The sequence below is a fragment of the Moschus berezovskii genome, chromosome 8 (genome assembly GCF_049115385.1).
Source record: "Moschus berezovskii isolate FMDL1 chromosome 8, NW_MosBer_1.0, whole genome shotgun sequence".
Classification (NCBI taxonomy): Eukaryota; Metazoa; Chordata; class Mammalia; order Artiodactyla; family Moschidae; genus Moschus; species Moschus berezovskii.
The window spans coordinates 111,844,873-111,858,692 of NC_142467.1; the positions used below are offsets into that span (position 1 = coordinate 111,844,873).

The 13,820-nt window shown below is 40.1% G+C and overlaps 1 protein-coding gene across 1 annotated transcript; it reads left to right on the forward strand.

Moving 5' to 3' along the window:
- The first annotated feature begins 581 nt into the window (after positions 1–581).
- Positions 582–1,793, forward strand: LOC148777206 (nuclear envelope pore membrane protein POM 121-like). Its single transcript, XM_088838416.1, has one exon. It carries the CDS (start codon positions 582–584, stop codon positions 1,791–1,793), a length of 1,212 nt encoding a protein of 403 aa, XP_088694542.1.
- The last annotated feature ends 12,027 nt before the right edge of the window (positions 1,794–13,820 follow it).

Sequence of the window (13,820 nt, forward strand, 5' to 3'; positions counted from 1 at the left end):
GGGTGGGGTATCAGAAAAGTAAGATTCGTTCGAAAGGAAACAGAACGGGGAACATCCACTCTGGCTTCCCGCGTCCAGCTGGTTCCCTCCTGCAGTCTTGGACACCTGGGTGGCTATGCCCCCAGGATCTCAGTGGCACAGGGTCAGAACGGCTTTCCCCTGGGGTATCAGGTGCTGACCCCAGAGCTGCAGCATAGAGTGGGCGCCGCTGAGCCCGGAGCCATTTGGTTTGGGGAACACTGCCAGTCACCTTCCCTCGACGGAGCTGGAGCCTAGTTGCGGGAACTGCGGCTGCGCCCAGGGAGCCGGTACTCTAGGCGCCAACACCTGCGCCTCGCAGACACTGGCGCCCCGGAGACACCTGCGCCCTGCCGACACCAGCGCCGCATCCGGCAGGAAGCACCCGTGTGCTCTTACCCCTCCCTCGCGCAGGCCTCGCGTCCCCTTTCTTCGCGCACGCGTTCCAACGACGCGTCATAGGCGCCACCCAACAGTAAGCGCTTTGCCTGGTACCCCTCAGGCAGCTAACGGAAATCTCTCTGAGCCACTAGACTCCGTTTGAAGGTCCAGAATTGCGCCTCATGGGCAGTTACCTGAGCCGGCCTCGCCCTCGCCCGTCGTCACCTGCTCTGCGGGGCGGGAACCAGCCAGAGAGCCCCGAGTGCCTCGGTCCTGCGCACACCGCCAGCCGTGTTGCCCCAGCTTGCCGGGTTCACTCGAGGGCCCCAACTCTGGACCTGGCGCGCAGGCTGTCCTTTGAGGGTCTCATGGCTTCACCCCGTCGTCGTCTGCACCGACGGCGGTTTGTCCTAGTCCATCGGCTGCAATATTCAATCCAGCAAACCCGTCGTTTATTTTGGGGTTTTTTTTCCTCTGTGCCCGGGAGTGGTCATCAGAAGCCATTGCCGTCTGCTTGTAGTTCCAAGCTGTTCTACACCTCAGTGATCCTGAGGATGGCATCTGCAAAGGGCAAACTGACGCTCCGTTTGCCTCTGAGGCGGACAGTCATCTGTACGAGGTCTTCATTTTCTGTTCACCTCCTAAACCTTTGTGTAAAGGAGATTCTGGTGAGGGCCCTAGAAGAGAGTGGTCAACTGAGAGGAAAGGAAGAGAAGGACCTGACAGCCTTGACTGAGAGCAGAAAGGGGCTAGCAAAGCAAAAGAAAGGGCGCTCAGCCCAGAAGAGTCAGGAAGAACAGAGAAGGGGCTCGAACCCGGGTGGGAATGCTCAGTCTGCGTTTAGACGCCTCATGATCGACGGGGTCCTCTCTTCCTTTGTGCCCAGGCCTGGGCCTCTGATTCTCTGTTCCAAGAACTCTGAAGATATCCTGATTAGGAAATCCCAGACCTACTTTTTGAGTTCATGCAGCAAACGAAATGCCATCACCAGTTCATACAGCTCCACAAGAGGTTTCCCACAGCTCCACAGGAGCGGTCCAGGTGCAGCCAGGCTCCTGGGCCCAGAGTCATCGCATCTTCATGAGCTCTCAGAGAAAACCAGAGAGGAAGGCCATCGGCCTAACACTTCAGCCTCAATGGAACCGCAGAGGAAGATCGAGGATGAAAAAATTGCAGATGACCACTTAAGGAAGAAACAAAACTTAAATTGCTCACAGTCATCTGACAGTTCCAGGCCCCACAAACGCAAGATTCCTCTGCTCCTGGCCTCCAGTCGAAATGATCCACTGATCCTGCCCCCACCCCTCCAGATTGGTTATCCAGTCACTGCTGAAGACCTTGACCTAGAGAAGAGAGCTGCGATCCAGTGGATTAACAACGTCTTGGAAGGGTAAGACTGAAACCATGTCAGTCTACAGAACCCCTCAGCCTTTCACTCTGCCAGCTCCCAGCACTAATTCACAGCTGAGGAGCTTCTGGAAAATGTAGAGCTCGCCAGGCCCACTGGCCTTCCTGTAGTTAGTTGGAGTAGCCATCTCTATGAGGTGTTTCGTCTTGGTTTTCCCTGTTTTGTCTTGCTCTACTTGGCTTAAAAAATTGGTTCCTTTTTCCTGGCCCACTAGGGCCTGTTCCCCAGTACTTTGCTGCTTGGCCCCTCAGTGGTTTCTTGGAGGAGCAGTACAAGACCATCAGAGTCCAGCTTTGCTCTTGAGGGAACCCAGAGTGCTGCTCCTGTGAGCCCATTCCCCTACCAAGTCAGTTCTTGCCAGAAAGACAACACAACATTCTTATCATCTTCTGTCAGAAGTGCACCTGGAACTTGGGCAGCTGGAGGTTGTTAGTCTGGCCTGACCCAGTGGTCAGCATCATTGCAGCAGAAGAGGGAAGCTTTGGACCAGTTTCCGTCCAGGCAGGAGCAAGCAGGACACCCACTGCTGCAATCGCCTTTTCCCGCTTTCCCCATTTTCTTAACTGGGGCTTGGTTCATCTTTCTTAAAAATCTCTATATTCTCTCTTTGAACAGTTGGTACCACATGAATACTCAGTTGATGAACAAAGTCATATATGTTTCATACATGTAGTCACATATATTTATACATGTTATTTATATATTAATATAGTCATATAATATATATTATGTGTATGTGAAGTGGAAGTCAGTCATGTTTGACTCTTTGCGACCCCATGGACTAATAGAGTCCATGGAATTCTCTAGGCCAGAATACTGGAGTGGGTAGCCTTTCCCTTCTCCAGGGGATCTTCCCAATCCAGAGTTCAACCCAGGTCTTCTGCATTGCATGCAGATTCTTTAGCAGCTGAGCCACAAGTGAAGCCTGTATTATGTGTATATGTGTGTATTATATATAACTTATGAGAATACATAGTTCATATACATCATATATAGGATGTATATAATATATATGTATATTGTTTAGTCACTCTGTTGTGTCCGACTCTTTCGTGACACCACGGACTGTAGACTGCCAGGCTCAATCTGTCCATGGGGTTTTCCAGGCAAGAACACTGGAGTGGGTTGCCATTTTCTTCTTCATATATGTATATATGTATGTATAATATTAGTATATGATTATATTCATATTAATCAATATATAATATATGTAACATTACATACTCATATGTAATATGTGTTAATATAACCATGCATATTACATATGTGTTTATAACATATATGTATGCATTTAATACATTATGTATAGAATATATAATGTGAATTATGTTACATATAATAATATTTATTGAATACATATATGACCTTTGCTAATTTGTCAAGTTTTCCTGCCTCTACTTTTTGAATTCACAGTGAAGGAAGAAGTGACTAGTATAAGTGGCCAGATTTTTAACTCTAGGTTTTCTGTGGCTCAGTCAGAAAAGCTGGAACGACTTTATGTCTCTAGATGCTGAGTCCTGATTTCTATGTTTTGAAAAGGCACTTGCCTTTTTTCTCTCTGCTTGTCATCTACCCACTCAACTTCACTATGGGTTGTATCATGCCTAGTGTATGTTAAGAAATGACTTGTGACAACTTTAGTCTTTAAGAAAGAATTTAATTCGATATAATTTTAGACTTACAAGAATAGTGGAGAGAATCCCCAACTAGCCTTCATTGAGCTTCTCCTAATGTTAATATATTAGAGAACAGTTATTGAAACCAGGAAATTAACATTGTTGCAATGCTATTAGCTAAACTTCAGACTTTAAACATATTTCCCCATTTTTCCAGTAAAATTTTCTTCCTGTGCCAGTATAATCCCACATTTCATTTAGTTGTCATGTCTCCTTAGTTTCCTCCACACTGACCATTACTCTGTATTAGTGTCTTCTGTGAGTACCAGTTAAGTATTTTGTAGAATTTTCCTCAATTTGGATTTGTCTGCTGTTTTACCATGAGTACATTGAGGTTATGAATTTTTAAGAAAAAATCCCACACATGTGATGTGTCAGCCTCAGGACATGGGAAATGTTAATCTTGATCACAATTGAAGTGGTGTCTGGCCAGGGTTCTCTGAGTAGTTACTATTTCTCTCTAGTACATATTTAAGAGGGTCTTACGTTGATTGACACAAAAATCCTTTTTATCCTTAAACTTTCACCACTAATTTTGCCATTATCAGTGGATCTTGCCTGTAGCAATTATCATTGTGGTGGTCTATGGTGATTTCATATCTTTCTCGTTCTACATTTGGTTAGAATTATCCTCTGAGTCAGAGTTCTCTGCATTTATATATTCAGACACTTATATCTGTATGGTCTCATCAATATTTCTTTTATTATTTGGGCTATGTCTAATATGATCACTGTTAATTTTATTGCTCAAATTGTTCCAGATTTGATCATTATGAGTTCTTTCAGATTAGCTCCCGAGTCCTTTAAAATGCCTGCATCTCCCTCCCTGCTTTTCCCAAGGATTCCTTTACCTTTTAGCCCCATAAGGTATTCAGAATTATCTTATATTTTACCTGTCCCAGTTCTGGAGTCAACCACTCTTCTAAGCAGCTTTGGTTCATTTTATTGTAGAAGAAATTAAAAAAAAATCTGGGCATTCAGGTGTTGTCATGGCTACTAGGGAATCTTTGCTTCTAAGTCCTCTCAACAGACAGAACTGGAACTATATGTTCCCATTTATACACTTGCATCTATTTCTGTAGGCTGTGTGTGTGTGTACACACGTGTGTGTGTGCAAAAGTGTTAATACTGATACCTCTAACTAATGTAGTGCACAGAGTTCATCTTAGAAATGTTCCCTTTGCTTATGTGTAACTTCTTCAACAGTTTCTCCAGAGAAACCTTGTCTAATTATAATTTAATTACTTATTTGTTCAATCCAGAATGCACATAGTTTCACAATTGCCAGCCCTGTGAGCAGCTCGCCGAAGTGTTCATGTATAATTCTTTCTGTATATAGCCTTGCAGGATCCAAGCAAACATTGCTTTTAAGAATTACTTGGTTTAGCTTCTTTCAGCAACTGTGCAGCGAGGTTATGTGTACCACATTTAGATTCACTTGTCATTGTCTACATTCCATTTTGGGTTCCTGCAACAACCTGGTTGATTTTAATTTTCAAAGTGAACCCCAGTCCTTGTGGTATAAAATTTGTTTACATTTTTTGAGTATTTTTGTGTCTGAATTCGTGAGTGATGTTGATCTGAAATTTTCTTTTCTTGTGATGTCTTTATCTGATTTTGGTATCATAAAATGCATAGAGTGAGTTGGGAAGGCTTCCCTCCTCTACTTATAGAAAGGTTGGTACAACTTCTTAAAATATTTGGGAGGATTCACCAGTGAAGCCATTTGGGCCCAGGTTTTAATTTCTGGGAAAATTTTCAATTATTAATTCAATCTCTTGTTATAGATCTAAGGTTTTCTAATTCTTCTTGAGTCATTGGTGACTTTCTGGAGACGTTGCCTACTTCATCTAAATTGTATAATTTGTTGGCATGAAATTGTGCTATTTTCTTGTAATTCTAATATCTCTAATGTAGGAGACAATATCCTTTCTTGAATTCCTAATTTTGTTAATCATTGTCTTCTCTCTATCTCTTTCTTATTCTTGCCCTTTCTCTCTTTCACTGTGGCTAAAAATTTATAAATTGTGTTGATTTTTTAAAAACGAGTCAATTTTTGTGCTTTTCATTTTGTCTATTTTGCTGTTTGCTATTTCTATTTTAGGCTCCAATCTTTACTATTTCTTTCATTCTTCTTCCCTTAGGTTTGATTTGCTCTTCTTTTACTATTTCTTAAATTGAAAGACTAGGGTATGGATTTGAAACTTCTCTCTAATAAACTTTTAAATGATGTGATTGATATAACATGCATAGAGGAGCCTCGCAGGCTATATAGTTCATGGGGTCGCAAAGAGTTGGACACAACTGAGCCACTAACATTTTCACTTTCACTTATGTAAATTTAAGGTGTAAACCTAATGTTGATTTGATACATTTATATATAGTAATATGATTGCCATTGTAGTGATAATTAGCACCTCCTTCATGTTGTATAACTATCATTTCTTTTTAGTGGTTGAAATTATTAAGATCTGTCTCTTGTCAAGTATGATTACAGTAATACAATATTATTGTCTGTACTCACCATACTGTGTGTTAGAATTTTTGAAATTATTAGCTTTTTGTTGCAAATTTGTACCCTTAAATAGCATCACTCCTATCTCACCACCCCCAAAAGTGGTTAGCTTTTGGTAACCACTATTTTAGTCTCTGGTTTTATGACTTTGGCCATTTAAGATTACACATACAAGTGATATCAACAGTATTTGTCTTTTCTTGTCTGACTCATTAGCATAATGTCCTCAAGGTCCATCCATATTGTTGCAAATGTGTCCTTCTCACTCATGACTAAAAAATGTCCCTCTGTGTATACACCACATCTTCCTTATCCATTCCTCCTGCAGTGGGCATGTAGATTGTTTCCATATCTTGGTTATTGTGAATTATCCTGTAATAAATATCAGAGTACAGATACCTTTTTGAATCTTGTTTTCATTTCCTTTGAGTATATACCCAGATGTAGCTCTATTTTTTTTTGTAGAAACTTCATACTGTTTTCCATAATGCATTAACCAGTTTACAAGTCCACCATCAATATACAAGGATTCTTTTTTCTCCATATCCTAGACCAACACTTGTTATCTCTTGTCTTTTTCATTGAAGTATTAGTTCAGTTGAATTCAGTCGCTCAGTCGTGTCCGACTCTTTGCAACCCCATGAATCACAGCACTCCACGTCTCCCTGTCCATCACCAACTCCTGGAGCTAACCCAAACCCATGTCCATTGAGTTGGTGATGCCATCCAGCCATATCATCCTCTGTCATCCCCTTCTCCTCCTGCCCCCAATCCCTCCCAGCATCAGGGTCTTTTCCAATGAGTCAACTCTTCGCATGAGGTGGCCAAAGTTTTGGAGTTTCAACTTTAGCATCAGTCCTTCCAATGAATACCCAGGACTGATCTCCTTTAAGATGGACTGGTTGGAACTCCTTGCAGTCTAAGGGACTCTCAAGAGTCTTCTCCAACATCACAGCATGGATTCTTTAGTGCTCAGCTTCCTTTATAGTCCAACTTTCACATCCATACATGACCACTGGAAAAACCGTAGCCTTGACTAGATGGACCTTTGTTGGCAAAATAATGTCTCTGCTTTTAAATATGCTATCTAGGTTGGTCAAAACTTTCCTTCCAAGGAGTAAGCGTCTTTTAATTTCATGGCTGCAATCAACATCTGCAGTGATTTGGAGCCCCCCCGCCCCCCGCAATAAAGTCTGACACTGTTTCCACTGTTTCCCCATCTATTTCCATGAAGTGATGGGACCAGATGCCATGATCTTAGTTTTCTGAATGTTGAACTTCAAGCCAACTTTTTCACTCTCCTCCTTCACTTTCATCAATATGGTTTTTGGTTCCTCTTCACTTTCTGCCATAGTATAGTTGATTTATAATGCTATACTAGTTTCAAGTGTTCAAAATTGGGAAAAGGGTACATCAAAGCTGTATATTGTCACCTTGTTTATTTAACGTACATGCAGAGTACATCATGTGAAATGCCAGGCTAGATGAAGCACAAGCTGAAATCAAGATTTCCAGGAGAAATATCAATAACCTCAGATATGAAGATGACACCACCATTATGGCAGAGAATGAAGAGGAGCTTATGAGCCTCTTGATGAAGGTGAAAATGGAGAGTGAAAAAGTTGACTTAAAGCTCAACATTCAGAAAACTAAGATCATGGCATCTGGTCCAATCACTTCATGGCAAATAGCTAGAGAAGAAAAGGAAATAGTGATAGACTTAATTTTCTTGTGCTCCAGAATCACTGTGGATGGTGACTGCATCCATGAAATTAAAAGATGCTTGCTCCTTGAAAGAAAAGCTGTGACAAACCTAAACAGCATATTAAAAAAGAGAGACTTCACTTTGCTGACAAAAGTGCCTACAGCCAAAGCTATGGTTTTTCTAGTAGTCAAGTATGGGTGTGACAGCTGGACCATAAAGAAGCCTGAGTGCCAAAGAATTGATGTTTTTGAACTGTGGTGCTGGAGAAGACCACTCTCGAGAGTCCCTTGGACAGCAAGGAGATCAAACTACTTTGATCAACCCTGAATATCAACTGGAAGGACTGATGCTAAAGCTGAAGCTCCAATACTTTGGCCACCTGATGTGAAGAACTGACTCATTGGAAAAGACCCTGATGCTGGGAAAGATTGAAGACAGGAAGTGAAGGGGGCAACAGAGGATGAGATGGTTGGATGACATCAATAACTCAATGGACATGAGTTTGAGCAAACTCTATAAGATGTTGAAGGACAGGGAAGCCTGGCCTGCTACAGTCTGTGGGGTTGCAAAGAGTCAGACAAGACTGAGCAACGAAGTTTCAAGTGTACAATATAGTGATTCAGTATTTTCAGACTATATTTATATTATTGGTTGTATTCCATGTACATTATATCCTTGTCAGACATGACTTAGCAATTGAACGATAACCGAGTATTGATAGTTCGTATCTCTTAATTCCCTTTCCTTATTATGCCCCTCCTCCCAACAATCTCCCCACTGGAGAGACAAAATATTTATACCAATAGTTTGTCCACTCTATCTATGTCTGTTTTTGTTTTATTTATTTAATATTTTTGATTCTACATTTAAGTTAAACATATAGTATTTGTCTTTATTTCACTAATCATAGCACTCTCTAGGTACAACAATGTTGTGCAAATGGAAAATTTTTAGTCTTTTTATGTGTGTATCTTGTTGATCTTTTCATCTGTTGATGGACACTTAGATTACTTCCATAGCTTCAGTACAGTTCAGTTCAGTTCAGTTGCTCAGTCGTGTCCGACTCTTTCCGACCCCATGAATCACAGCACGCCAGACCTCCCTGTCCATCACCAACTCCCGGAGTTCACTCAAACTCATCTCCGTCGAGTCGGTGATGCCATCCAGCCATCTCATTCTCTGTCGTCCCCTTCTCCTCCCACCCCCAATCCCTCCTACCATGACTCTTTTCCAGTGAGTCAACTCGTCGCATGAGGTGGCCAAAGTATTGCAGTTCCAGCTTTAGCATCAGTCCTTCCAATAAACACCCAGGATTGATCTCCTTTAGAATGGACTGGTTGGATCTCCTAGCAGTCCAAGGAACTCTCAAGAGTCTTCTCCAATACCACAGTTCAAAAGCATCAATTCTTCGGCAATCAGCTTTCTTCACAGTCCAAATCTCACATCCATACATGACCACGGGAAAAACCATAGCCTTGACTAGATGGACCTATGTTGGCAAAGTAATGTCTCTGCTTTTTAATATGCTATCTAGCTTGGTCATAACTTTCCTTCCAAGGAGTAAGCCTGTTGGAAATAATGATGTTATGAACTTTGGGATGCACATATCTTTTCAAAGCAGTGTTTTTGTTTTGGATATATACTCAGGAGTGGAAATATTGGATCATATGGTCATTCTATTTTTAATTTTTTGAGGAACCTCCATGCAGTTTTCCATAGTGGTTTACCAGTTCAAATTCTCACCAAAGTGGGCTAGCATTTCCTATTTTCCACATCTTTACCTACATTATTTGTTAAATTTTTTGATGATAGCATTTCTGACAGATAAGAGATGATCGGTCATTGTGGCCCTGAAATTAAAAGACGCTTACTCCTTGAAAGGAAAGTTATGACCAACCTAGATAGCATATTAAAAAGCAGAGACATTACTTTGCCAACCAAGGTTCGTCTAGTCAAGGCTATGGTTTTTCCCATGGTCATGTATGGATGTGAGAGTTGGACTGTGAAGAAAGCTGATCGCCGAAGAATTGATGCTTTTGAACTGTGGTGTTGGAGAAGACTCTTGAGAGTCCCTTGGACTGCAAGGAGATCCAACCAGTTCATTCTAAAGGAGATCAATCCTGGGTGTTCATTGGAAGGACTGATGCTAAAGCTGACACTGCAATACTTTGGCCACCTCATGTGACGAGTTGACTCACTGGAAAAGACTCTGATGCTGGGAAAGGTTGGGGGCGGGAGGAGAAGGGGACGACAGAGAATGAGATGGCTGGATGGCATCACCGACTCGATGGAGATGAGTTTGAGTGAACTCCGGGAGTTGGTGATGGACAGGGAGGCCTGGTGTGCTGTGATTCATGGGGTCGCGGAGAGTCGGACACGACTGAGCGACTGAACTGAACTGAACTGAACTGAATGATTGGTGATGTTGAGCATCTTTTCATGTGCCAGTTGGCTATGTCTTCTTTGGAAAATGCCTATTCAGGTCTTCTGTTCATTTTTCAAGTTTGATATTTAAATTTTTTGTTATTTTAAGTATTAACCACTTATCAGACATATCATTTGGAAACATCTTCTCCCATTCAATAGTTTGTCTATGTTTTATGGTGGGTTACTTCACTGTGCAAAAGCTGTTAAGTTGAATTACAATCCATTTGCTATTTTTGCTTTTGTTTCCCTTGTCTGAGGAGGCAAATCTGAAAAATACTGCTAAGATTTATGTCAAAGAGTGTACTGCCTATGTTTTCTTCTAGGAGTCTTATGAATTCTGATCTTAAGTTTAGGTCTTTAATCCATTTTGAGTTTACTTTTGTATGTGATGTGAGAAAATGTTCTAATTTTGTTCTTATGCATGTAGCTGTTCAGTTTTCCTAGCACCACTTATTGAAGAGACGTCTTCCCATTGTATGTTTTTGCCTTCTTTGTTGTAGATCAATTGACCATAGTTGCATGACTTTATTTTTGGGCTTTCTATTGTTCAATTGATCTTTGTGTCCTTTTGGTACCAGTACCATACTGTTTTGATTACTATGGTTTTGAAATATAGTCTGAAGTTAGAGAGTGTGATTCCTGCAGCTCCATAATATTGGCTATTTCGGGTCTTTTTTTTTCTCATACAAATTTTAGGACTATTTGTTCTAGTTCTGTGAAAAATGTCTTGAGTTTTTTTTTTTTTTTAAATAGGGATTGTAGTTGATCTGTAGATTGCTTTGAGTAGTGTGGCCATTTCAACAATAGCAACTCTTCCAATCCATGAACATGGATATCTTTCGATTTATTTGTATCATCTTCAATTTACTTCATCAATGATTTATAGTTTTCTAAGTTTAGGTCTTTTATTCCCTTTGATGCAATTGTAATTGCGTTTTTTGTTTTGTTTCATTTTATCTTTCTGATACTTTTTTATCAGTGTATAGATAAACAAGATATCTGTGTATTAATCATGTAATCTGGAATTTTGCTGAATTTTTTTTTTAGTTCTGATAGTATTTTGGTGATGACTTTAGTGCTTTCAGTATGAAATATCATGTTATCCACAAACAGTGACAATTTTGCTTCTTCTCTTCCAATTTGCATGACTTCTTGTCAGATTTCTATGGCTAGGACTTACAATATTATGTTAAATACATGTGGTAAGAGTAGGCATCCTTGTCTTGTTTCTGATTTTAGAAGAGAAATTTTCAGTTTTTCACCATTGAGTTTCTTTCAGCATTAGAAAAATGTTGTGCCACTTCGGCCTTGTTTTGGAAGAGAAATCTGCTGTCATTAAAATTTGCATTTGTTTTTGTACAGTATCTTGTTTCTCTCTGTTTTAAAATTTTATTTTTGTAGTTTTCAGACATTTAATTATGCTGTATATTGATATGAATTTTTTTGTTGTTATTTTTAATATTTTTCGATTTGCTCAGTTTTTTCAATTGGATTTATGTATTTTGACAAATTTGTGGCATTCTCAGCCATTATTTTTTCTGATTCTTGTTCCACACTGTGTCCTCTCTTTCTGAGGCTCTGATGATGTAAGTTCTAGACCCTTTGTTATAGTCCCTCAAGTTGCTAAGACTCTGTCTTTTTTGTCTATGTTCTCTCTGCTAAAACTGAACAACTTCTACTGATTTATTTTCAAGTTTATTGATTCTATCCTCTGTCATCTTCACTTCTATTGAGTCCATCTATCAGGCTGAAAAAATTTAGCTGATGTAGTTTTCAGGTGTATTATTTCCACTTGATTCCCCCCATTTTGTCCTTTTTATAACTTCTATCTTATTGCTTAAACATTATTTTTTTCATCTGTTTCAAGAGAATTTGTAATTGCTTATTGAAATGTATTCATGATGTCATCCTTGGGTGACAATTCTAACATTCAACCCGGTACTGGTGTCAGCCGACTGTTTTTTCTCACTGTTTATGGTTTCACTGGCTTTTGGCATGAGGAAAGTTTTTCCTGTTGTATCCTTGATATTTTGGTTTTTACGCTTAGATATTCCTATTTTAATCTTCTACTTAGTAGGTAATTTTTCTGTTTAGGTTTAGCTTGTAAGTTGACATATTTTGTGAACTTTACAGTTTAGCTCCTTGAACCCTGGAAATATTCCTTCATTCTTCTGGGGCTTCTGTCAATTCCTGCTGGTGCTATATGTGGGAACATAAAGGTGTTTCCTGGGTTGTCTAGTGTCTGTGGGCCATCACCTGTTGAACAGGGAAGAAGGTGAGTCAGAAGCCATTGTTCCTGTGTCTCTTTATGCTACTGGTGAAAGTCAGGGAGACAATGACTTTGCTGTGGATATTTGGAGCTTTTGTGGGCAGTTGACGCTACTTGCTGATAACTCAGTTGTGGATTCAGGTTTGGACTCTCCACTCAATCTGTTTGGCTTCTTGCTTCTTATCCTTTGGCCAGAGAGATCAGCCTTTTTACTGTTGATGGGTTTTGTTTTTTACATACCTGGTAGTTCCAGGTTTCAAAACTCTCTTTACCAAGTCCTGGGTATATGTGAGACCAAATAATAATAATACAAAGAAAAAAATAAATAAAAGAAAGAAAAAAAACCCATTCTGAAGGCTGTCTTTTCACCTTGCTTAGAGTTTCCTTTGCTGTGCAGAAGCTTTTGATTTTAATTAGGTCCCATTTGTTTATTTTTGCTTTTATTTCCAATATTCTGGGAGGTGGGTCTTGGAGGATCCTGCTGTGATTTATGTCAGAGAGTGTTTTGCCTACATTCTCCTCGAGGAGTTTTATAGCATCTGGTCTTACATTTAGCTCTCTAATCCATTTTGAGTTTATTTTGGTATATGGTGTTAGGAAGTGTTCTAGTTTCATTCTTTTACAAGTGGCTGACCAGTTTTCCCAGCACCACTAGTTAATGAGACTGTCTTTTGTCCATTTTATATTCTTGTCTCCTTTGGCCTTCAGAATGGGAGAAAATAATAGCAAATGAAGCAACTGATAAAGGATTAATCTCCAAAATATACAAGCAGCTCCTGCAGCTCAACTCCAGAAAACTAAGTGACCCAATCAAAAAATGGGCCAAAGAACTAAACAGACATTTCTCCAAAGAAAACATAAAGATGGCTAACAAACACATGAAAAAATGCTCAACATTCCTCACAATCAGAGAAATGCAAATCAAAACCACAATGAGATACCATTTCACACCAGTCAGAATGGCTGCTATCCAAAAGTCTACATGCAATAAATGCTGGAGAGGGTGTGGAGAAAAGGGAACCCTCTTACACTGTTGGTGGGAATGCAAACTAGTACAGCCACTATGGAGAACAGTGTGGAGATTCCTCAGAAAACTGGAAATAGAACTGCCATATGATCCAGCAATTGCACTCTTGGGCATACACACCGAGGAAACCAGAATTGAAAGAGACACATGTACTCCAAAGTTCATTGCAGCACTGTTTATAATAGCCAGGACATGGAAGCAACCTAGATGTCCATCTGCAGATGAATGGATAAGAAAGCTTTGGTACATATACACAATGGAATATTTTTCAGCCATCAAAAAGAATGCCTTTGAATCAGTTTTAATGAGGTGGATGAAACTGGAGCCAATTATACAGAGTGAAGTAAGCCAGAAAGAAAAACATCAATACAGTATACTAACGCATATATATGGA